Consider the following 10636-nt stretch of genomic DNA (forward strand, 5'->3'; position numbering starts at 1 on the left):
ATGTAAAAGAAGTACCTCCGACAGGGGAACGGGATAAAGGCGCTGGACAAGCCGTGTAGAAAGATCCAAAAGTTTATTCACCCATCATGCAATGCGTTTCTCAGCAAAGCAATCTGATCGGTTGCTACGGGCAACTGGACAACTTTTGCTCTGCCCAGGTTTTGATGAATCTCCCCCATAGGGAGACTTGCAGCTTTAGCAGGCATGCACTCTTTGCATCGCAATTTTAGCTCCATACATTGCCGTCAGAGGTTGAAGGAAAAGGATTAAAATTCAGCTTTTCCCTCAAACAATGAAAAGTCTCAATAGGTTTTCAAATAAAAAGGTTTATGTCCTAAGAATATTTTGGGTCAGATGTCACACCAAGAAAGCACATGAACTCTGGGGTGTGCCACCTATACAGTAGTTAGGGTTTGGGTGTATTGTTTTAGCACAGCAAGTACAGACAAATGGTATGTCCATAGTTACAAATGCATTAAAAACAAAAACAACCGTGCATTGCAAAGTACTTACAAACAATTAACCAGGAAGTAATTCACAGAATCCAGCAAAATCAGTATTTTCTGGAAATACATATCAAAAATCATTATGGATTTTATTTTTTGTACACATAAATAGTTTGTACAGTTAAAAAAAAATAATCCATCATTCTCAACCAAGAAGGGGAGAAGATGTATGAGGAGTAATGTAATGGTGGGTAAAAGTAGGGGATGTGATACTATATTTCTACATGTTATTTAGTTTTAAAGAGAAACTCACAGCTAGTTCACCCATGCTAAATTCTATACACTGGGTTATAGTGCACGTGAATAGCTGGAAAAAAAAGAGGAGCTACTTACATATTTAGGTGCAGTATTTCCTGAGTTGTGCCTGTTTCTAAAACCGTAGCTATTACGCTCCTGTGCGAAGGACCCTGCCTCCTCCATATTCACTGCCCGGGCTGCCCCTTACCTGAATATTCTAATATCTTCACTCTCATGTCACGGAGGGGGTTATGAGCGCTCTTCTCTCAGAGTAGAGTGCAGGGCAGCGAGAAGCAGAGCGCCCCCTCCTGTAGTCTCTCACATCACGGATGTGAAAGGGAAGATATTAGCATTTTCAGGAAGAGGGGCTGGCTAGATAGTGAAAAAGGGGAAGGCAGGGGAGCCTCGGCGAGTCGGCTCCCCGCCTCCATTGCGCACAGAAGTGCAATAGCTATGGTATTAGAAACAGGCATAACTCAGGAAATACTGCACCTAAATATGTGAGTAACCCCTCTTTATACAGCTATCTACCTGCACTATAACCTAGTATATTGGGTTTAAATGGGTGAACTAGCTGTCAGTTTCTCTTTAAGAATAAATCAAAGCCTTTTTCAAAGCTCCCAACTGTTTCAGCTGTAACCAGTTCCTGAGGCAGTCTGTTCCATACACAGTTCTTATGGTAAAGAAGGCTTGTCCCCTTGGAGACTACCTTTTTTTTCTCCAGGTGGAGTGAGTGCCCCTAGTCTTTTGAGGGTGTTCTACCTGGAACATTTTCCCCCATATTTTTTTGCATGGGACATTTATATACTTACATAAGTTGATCATATCCCCTTAAATGTCTCTTCTCTAGACTAAACTAATTTAATTCTTCAATCTTTCCAGATAACTAAGATGTTCCATGCCCCTATTAGTTTAGTTGTCTCTGTACCTTTTCCAGTTCCAGGACATCCTTTGTATGAATTGGTGGCCAAAACTGAACAGTGTATTCGAGTTGAGGCCATACCAATACTTTATGAAGTAAAAATATTATGTCCCTGTCCAGCAAGTGCATGTCTGTTTTAATACAAGACAATATCCTTGCTTGACATTGCATGCGGTTCTGCAGTCTATGATCTTTAAAGAGTATCTGTCATGATCTTATTACATTTTATAATCCTCCCAGTTCACTGCCCCCATCATGATAAACCACCCCCTGCCTTTATTTATTTTTTATTATTTTTTAGTTTTCTACCTTAATATTGCTCTGTATTTTCTGCTCAGTCTCAGTCAGATTCACAGACTGGGAAGGGGTTTTCCCCAGCAGGCGTGACATCATCTGAAGCCATACAGGGGAGAGCTTCCTCCCTCACTCTGCTACACATAGCCCAGAGCAGTTCAGTGTGAGATGAGCTATGATTGGCTAAGGCTGCACACACACAAACCCCTCAGCACTCCAGACTGCATTTCCTGATTTTGGACTTCTGCCAGGCCAGCAGGAGTCCAAAGTCTGTGCGAGACATAGGGGGAAATGTGCTCTGTATTAGTAGGACGACACCTAGTGGCAGCTTTTTTAAACACAAATAAAACATAGAAAACTTCATTTTTTAAAACAGAGTACATTAGAAAGATTTTTTATTTACCATAGGGAGTGCAATAGCAAAATTTAGTTTTAATGACAGTGCCCGTTTAAGTACATCCAGATCCTTCTCTAGAAGTGACTCATTTAGTTCTACTCCCTCTAGGGCATATGATGCATGCAGATTATTAATACCCAGATGCATAACTTTACATGTATCCTCATTAAATTCACAATGAACCGAATTTGCAAAGTGAATGCCCAAACACTTTGTGTGTCCAAGTCAGCTTGTAACTTATGCACGTCTTCTATAGACTGTACCGAGCTTGGTGTCATCTGCAAAGATAGAAACAGTGCTTGCAGTTTATTGCTATGATTACTATGGAATCCTGACAACATTGTGGAATCTTGCCACTGTTTTGCAGTAAACTAGGATTTGAGGCACCATGGAAATAGACCCTTGGTGATGTTATGTCAGGAAGTTATGTGACCCACACAAATCCATTATCTTGTGGCTCCAGCACTGTACGCTTACAACTAAATGCATACCCAACCCAGTTATATAAATAAAGATATAGTAGAAAATTGCACAAAACCCAATTCCCTTACTTTATTATAGGAAATTTCTCTCCTGTTGAATATTATTAAAATAGCCTTTTCCAGGTTCTCATTTGTACTAAAATAATCCATTACAGTCCCCAACCACCATTACTTCAATGCTTACACATAAAGCCCTTCTAGTTTTTTTTTCACTTTTGCACACACACAGACCAAATTATATAGGCAATTTACTAGAAATAAATGTACATGACATATATAATGGTATTCCCATAAGTGTAAAAACTTGTATGATGAAGATAATGCATTACTTATGGTGATCCATGAAACAGGTAAAAATATTATACTATTAAATGTAACTATGTTTACGAAACCTGCCCATAAAAAATAAATATTAAGTATTATAAATTAAATATGCTATGGTGCCAAAAAGCCAACTCCCTTGACATAGGCCAGAAACTCATATGATGGGGTAAAAATTGAAAGCTTATGGTTATTCGAATGTGTAGAGACAATATAAAATTCTAGTTTTTAAGCCCTACATTGGTTGCATTCCTTAGTGATTAAATCAGAGAGCACAAGAAAGAGGATTTGTAGTTGAATATTATGGAGTCATAATGGGTTTCCAAGATCAGGAAAAAGCATCCACTTTTATGTCCAGAAACAATGCAGCTTTTGTCAATGAGTTGTGTCCAGTATTGTATTTTAGCCCCACCCACTTGGGGATGAGATTGTAAGGGTATACCAGCCTGCTGGAATTTGAGCGATATTTTTTGATGCAAACAAGAAGAATTTTTATATCGACCACTAACACTCCGTCTCTCCACCACAGAAAATTCCCTCACGTAGTTTACTCCACCTATCGGTCAAAAAAGAGGGGCGTTTTAATTGCAGTTAGTAATAATATTAACTTCCATGTCTCAGATCAGATTGTTGATCCTAATAGCAGGTATTTGATATTGATTTGCTCCATTGATGGAGTTGATTACACCATTGTCAACTTGTATGCTCCAAACTCCTACCAAATCAGATTTTTTAGGAAGGTATTGCGAGTAATCAATAAGCACAAGAAGGAGGAACTGTTAATATGTGGAGACTTTAATACAATCTCAGACCAGATGCTTGATCTCTCCCAACCCACCGTCAGGCGACGTCCCTCACTGACAGACATATTAAGAGACAACAACCTTTTTGACGTATGGAGACTGCAGCATGCCACAGAACGAGACTATTCCTACTTCTCTCCGAGATTTCAAATGTATTCTAGGATTGACATGATCCTAACTAGCAGGCCACTTGTAGACAGGATTGAATCCACTGCTATCGGGGAAATCACATGGAGCGACCACGCTCCTGTCTCTTTGACTATCTCTGACCAACTGCCCAAGCATAGCGATTTTGTATGGAGAGCAAACACTCATATTATTGCACATTCCGTACACTCACAGACGCTCGCTAACACCCTCTCTGATTACTTCCAACAGAACTGCACTCCTGATGTGGACTCTACGACAATCTGGCTAGCTCACAAAGCGGTCATAAGAGGTAAATTTATCCAACTAGGGGCCTATCTTAAAAAACAACGCACTTTGCACATTGATGAAGCATTAGCACGTATAGCCACTTTGGAAGCCATCCAAAAGCGCAGACCCTCACCGGAGACGGCCTCAGACCTATTGAGAGAACGAATCCAGTTGCGCAAACTATTGCTTTATCAGTGTGAAAAGAGCTTCAAAAAATCTAGATTGAAATACTATTCCCAAGATAACAAAACCACTGCTCTGTTGGCTAAAAAACTAAAACCTGCTTATATTAAACAGAGGATCCCTGCTATGACCCACCCGTTTACTGGCAGAACGGAGTTAGCACCGAGAGCAATTGCGAATGCTTTTAGGGATTATTATGATGCACTGTACAATCTTAACAGAGACACCAACGTTACTCAACTGGCAGCTCCCCAAATTGAGGACTTCTTGGCCCCCCTAAACCTGCCAAAACTTTCCGAAGCAGCCCTAGACTCCCTGAACCGTCCGATCACACCTCAGGAAATTTTGGATGCGATTACATCGCTCCCAAACAACAAAAGGCCAGGCCCTGATGGTCTGCCTAATGAATACTATTCTAAATTTGGCGCTCTATTTGTGCCACATTTGTTGAGAGTGTTCGGGGGTGCTATGGAGTCAGGTAGCTTCCCACAAGAAATGCTCTCGGCATTAATCACCACCATCCCTAAACCCGGAAAGTCAACTAGTCAAGCGGCCCACTTTCGTCCCATATCCTTATTAAATGGTGACGTAAAAATATACGCCAAAATCCTTTCCTCCCGTCTTGGCCCCTTGATGCCCCGGCTTCTACACGCAGATCAAGTAGGCTTTACCTATGGGAGGCAAGCTCCTGATAACACTAGAAGAGTGCTCTCCTTGCTACAACACTCAGAACACCGCAAACTCCCCACAGCATTCCTTACCTTAGACGCGGAAAAAGCCTTTGACAGGGTGAACTGGCAGTACGCATTCTCAGCCCTTGAGGCCTTTGGATTCGCTGGTCCCATTGTCAAGGCGATCAAAGCTCTTTATTCCAACCCTGCTGCTCGAGTATTTACGAATGGGGTATTATCTGACCAGTTCACCCTGTCAAACGGCACGAGACAGGGCTGCCCCTTCTCTCCCCTTCTTTTTAATCTATCTATTGAACCCCTAGCCCAGGCGATTAGACTTCACCCAGAAATCAAGGGTATCCATATCGGATCCCACGAACACAAATTAGCTTTATTTGCAGACGATGTTCTGCTGTCTCTATCAGAAGTTGAAACGTCCTTGCCCAATCTATTTAAAGTAATAGCTGCATTCAGTTCTGTCTCGTACTATAAATTAAATGCCTCCAAATTACAACTTTTACCTTTTAACTTACCTGCTGATGCACTCCATACCCTCAAATCTAACTACCCCCTAGATTGGCAAGAACACAAAGTCACCTATCTGGGTATACAGCTTACCAATCCCACCTCCCATCTTTTTAAAGCTAATTTCTTACCGATGGCTAGCACACTCTCCACATCGATGACTGAATACTCCAAAAACATCACATCGTGGTTCGGCCGTATAGCTGCGTTTAAAATGATGCTACTCCCAAAGCTACTATACCTATTCCGTACCATTCCCATAATTGTCCCCAGGTCCTATCTTTGTTTGTTGCAGCGACAGGTATCACGATTTGTGTGGGCCTTACGAAAACCTAGGATTCCTAAACATGTGATGACATCGCACAGACTAGGAGGCCTCGGCCTCCCCCACGTAGAAGACTATTACATTGCCAGCCTACTAGACCAAGCACAACACTGGTGGTCCCTGAATCCAGACAAGTTGTAGATTGATATGGAGACTGCCTTCTCCCACCCCTGCTCCCTCAAATCCTGCATACTGTTACTGACACGGAACCTCAACCCGCCTACCTCACATATTACAGCACTTATGTCCACAGATAATGCCTGGAAGTATGCCCTTAAAACATTTAAATCTGACACAGCTTGCTCCCTCTCTGACCTACCTTTAGACTACATAGAACACCTTATTCCTGATCTGGATCTCAAATTATGGGGCACACATGGTATATACACTGCTAAAGACTTGATCAGTCTTATGTGCGACGTTAACTTTCCCTACCTGCGTGAGATTTACCATCTACCGCATAAAGAATTCTTTAAAACTCTACAAATTAGGAGTTTGGTAACCCCTAGTTTTGCAGCTGCACACAAAATGCCTGCTACCTGTCGTAGATACTTGAATAGCGACTCGCACACAGAGAGAGGAATCACTTTTTTTTACAACTTACTACACGACAAGAGGACTGTTGTTAAGCAACACTATATGGTTAAATGGGAGAAGGACATTGGCCGGGAATTCACCTTAGCACAGTGGGCAAATACCTTTAGTTACAAACACACCTTCATTAGAGCCACCAACCACCAAGAGACGGTCGCTAAAACTATTTACAGATGGTACTTTACCCCATCAAGACTACACTTAATAACACTGTCCTGTTCTAATTTGTGCTGGAGAGACTGTGGAGAGGTTGGAAGTCTCTTTCATTTGTTTTGGAGTTGTCCAAAAATTAAACATTTGTGGAGAGGTATAGAGTTGCTTGTCGAAAGGCTGACACAGGTTAAACACTCCCTGAACCCTTAAACGGCTCTATTACTGATAGATTTAGATGTGTTCTCTCCTGACGTCCGAATGCCCCTTTATCAGCTGTTCATGTCTACAAAGTTGTTGCTGGCTAGACAATGGAAATCTGACCGCATTCCTTCCCTGTGTGAAGTTATCAACTTAGTAAACCTTACCTGTGACTATGAGAGAACGTTCGTGTTTGCACACAACACTGTTCATAAATATCAGAGACAATGGGAAGTTTGGTTGTCCAGCCCTCATTGCCCTCTAGGGCCTAGAGCTGGACCTGTTTGAGAGTTCTGAGATATGTTACTACTTCTCTACCTGTATGTTCTTTGAGTGTGTTTACATTGGGCACTACTGTCATTATGTAGTGATGTTGATGTACATTACTTTTATGTACTTTTCCTTGTGCTTCTCCCTGTTTACTTTCACAATGATGATAATTGTGTTGTTCTTTGAAATATTTCAAAATAAAAACCTTTTGGAATGAAAAAAAAAAAATAATTTTTATAGTTCTTTGTTCGCAAATATGAGTGAAAGCTTTGTTACAGTCGCATGTGTTACAACATGTCTAGTAGTGTCTCTCAAGTACTCCTAAAATAGACGAACACCAACTCTACTTTGTTTTCTTTAAAGGTCTCCTACCAGGGTCTTAAAGGGGCATCGGGGATAGGTAGCTAAATCGATTGCTGTTACCTGTGATCTCCAGATTGGGACCCTGTCTCTCAGTGAGGAGTGTGTATTATGGACACACATGCTCCATTCATTTCTTTTGGAGCCCCGGAGATGCCAGAGTACTCTCAAGATAGAGGATAAGTTCGTTTTAGCTATAGGTCTCCTGAGGGCTGTCTACTACCATAGTTTGCCCCACCTAGGCTTATATTGTAGTGTTGCACCAACCTTTTGAATAAAATGCCTTCCAGAAACCTTATAAATGCTAGGTCTCATTAGCACAGGGCTCCCAGTAAAATGTCTGCTTCTAAATGACACCTACACCTTCTGCAGAATGGCATCCTAGTTCCTGGTGTCATTAACTAACAACATTGAACAGCAACATGTTCTTCAGTATGTCTGTTTCACTCCACAACTGTCTCATTACACACAGGCTGAGCCTGAGCTTTTAGGCAGTCTCTTCACTTAGTAGAGACACTCTGTTTGGATGCAAGGTCTTCAGAAAAGAAAGCGTAATAAACATTCTAACGTTTGGCAGCTCCCTGCTCTGATGGCTACTGTCCTTTTGTTACATCACAGACAGAAAAAAATTATCACCTAAGACTTAACCTTTATTAATAAACATCTAAAAGATGAACATCAATGACCTGTGGTGATATGAGAAAATCCTTAGGTCATAGACCATGCAAAGTCATGGAATGCAAGAAAACCAAGAGAAATCTTATACCTAAATTGTCATAGTTAGGGAGGCACATGTACCAAGCTAATTTCATAATACAAAATATCTGAGTGAGTGGTCCCTGGTGGACCAGTATTTCTTTACTATCTTCTTTTATGGGATTGGAAGCAAGAATTGTTGGGATATTTTGTTGATCCCCTTTATACATACTCCTGAAGAACCCCACTAATGTTTGCGGGGAAACGCATCGGGTTGCTGTTATACTGTGATTATTATGAATAATTTTGGTTATACCTGTGCCATTGTTAATACAGTTCTCACATGTATTTTGTATTATCAAATTAACTGGGTACATGTGCCTCTCTGACTATGGCAATATAGGCATAAGATTTATCTTGGTTTTCTTGCGTTCCATGAATTTTCATGGTCTAAGACCTAAGGATTTTCTCATATCACCACGGGTCATTGATGTTTATCTTTTAGATGTTTAATAATAAAAGGTCAAGACCTTTCTTTGGGAATCACTTTATGCCTCCAGCCTATTTCTTTTCTCTTCCCAATTGAGGGAACACTTCCCTGGCAAGTAGCTAAGATACACTCTGATTCACTTCCTTTCTGCAGCTCTTTTTATAGCCTTCTTTGTCTATGGCACTACTGAGTTATTTAGCAGAAGCAGTTAATAATGCAGGCATACTTTTAATACACTAAATAACGATACAAAAATAACAAGCATTGTTACAAGAGTTGTAAGGCTTTCCCCACCTTGGCATCCAGTGTAGGGCAATTTTTTTGTACTAAATTAGCTAAAATAGCACAGAAGCATATATAAAAGCAAAGTTTTTGTCAATTTACAAATAAAACATCACGTGAATACTATTCAGCCTTCTGTTTTTCCTTCAGGGTTGAACTTCAATATCGATGCTGATAATGTATGCCACAACGGGAATCAGCAAATGTGGAAATCAGATATCAGACATTAACAATGATGAAAAGCTAGACATCACAGAAGAATCTAATGACTCCAATTCATTTTGCGAGAACTGTCCTTTAGATGGCGATTCAACTTCCACCAAAGAGATCGATGACACTGAAGATGGGGATATATTTTATAAATTTGTCATCTTACACGCAGAGACCGATGAATTAGAGGCAATACGAGTAAAGGACATGTTACAAGATAAATTTAATATCAAACCAGGCTTAATATTCGCAGAAATGCCCGCAGGACAAAACATTCTTAAAAACCTTGATAATGCCGTTAATGGTTCAGCTTGGACTATACTATTACTGACTGAAAACTTTCTCAGAGAAACCTGGTGTGAGTTTCAGTCCCACGCAACGTTAATCAATTCCATTCACATGTGCCATAAATATAACTCTGTGATTCCTGTGAGACCAAAAGACAATTACCTTCCGAGAGAGAAAACACCATTTGCGCTAAAGCTCATTAATGCATTAGAAGAAAGGAATCCTGAGTTCTCAAAGCAAGTGAAGAAAACCTTCCATGATAGCTTGTATAAGAAGCAGTATGACATATGGAAGGCTGAGAAGGAAGGCATGGGAAATCAAAGCCACTGAATACAACCAGACCCACATAAGTAGTTCGATATTATGGGAGTATGTCAACCCTGTTCTAAAACTAGTCTTTAAGGTGATGCTTAGAGACTTACTACTATTTTTCTAGCCTCAAACTTTGATGGAGACATTATACAGTAAGTTTATAGAATCCACTGGGATCGGTAACAAAACAGATAATGAATTAATCATGTTCATTATTGCTCCTACAAAAACTAAAGCCATATCATAAGTGTAAACAGAGCCGTAAGTGTATGGTGTGATGTACAGTACAGACCAAAAGTTTGGACACACCTTCTCGTTATTTTCATGACTATGAAAATTGTACATTCACATTGAAGGCATCAAAACTATGAATTAACACATGTGGAATTATGGACATAACAAAAAAGTGTGAAACAACTGAAAATATGTCATATTCTAGATTCTTCAAAGTAGCCACCTTTTGCTTTGATTACTGCTTTGCACACTCTTGGCATTCTCTTGTTGAGCTTCAAGAGGTAGTCACCTGAAATCGTTTTCACTTCACAGGTGTGCTGGTGTGGAGGAGGTGCGATGGTGTGGGGGTGCTTTGCTGGTGACACTGTTGGGGATTTATTCAAAATTGAAGGCATACTGAACCAGCATGACTAGCCAAAGCATCTTGTAGCGGCATGCTATTCCATCCGGTTTGTGTTTAGTTGGA

At 40.5% G+C, this 10636-nt stretch overlaps 1 protein-coding gene across 4 annotated transcripts in view; it reads left to right on the forward strand.

Annotated features, from left to right (window-relative positions):
- Positions 1-10277, forward strand: part of TICAM2 (TIR domain containing adaptor molecule 2) — a 40685-nt gene extending 30408 nt beyond the window's left edge. For 2 of the 4 annotated variants that reach the window (XM_056537431.1, XM_056537433.1), the window contains exons 2-3: positions 4341-4401; positions 9277-10277. In XM_056537431.1, the coding sequence (XP_056393406.1) occupies positions 9295-9954 (660 nt within the window). In that variant the 5' untranslated portion in view covers positions 4341-4401; positions 9277-9294 and the 3' untranslated portion in view covers positions 9955-10277. The remainder of the gene's footprint in view (positions 1-4340; positions 4402-9276) is intronic. The other 2 variants (XM_056537432.1, XM_056537430.1) reach the window with 1 other exon arrangement.
- The last annotated feature ends 359 nt before the right edge of the window (positions 10278-10636 follow it).

Source organism: Hyla sarda, chromosome 1 (assembly GCF_029499605.1).
Source record: "Hyla sarda isolate aHylSar1 chromosome 1, aHylSar1.hap1, whole genome shotgun sequence".
NCBI lineage: Eukaryota > Metazoa > Chordata > Amphibia > Anura > Hylidae > Hyla > Hyla sarda.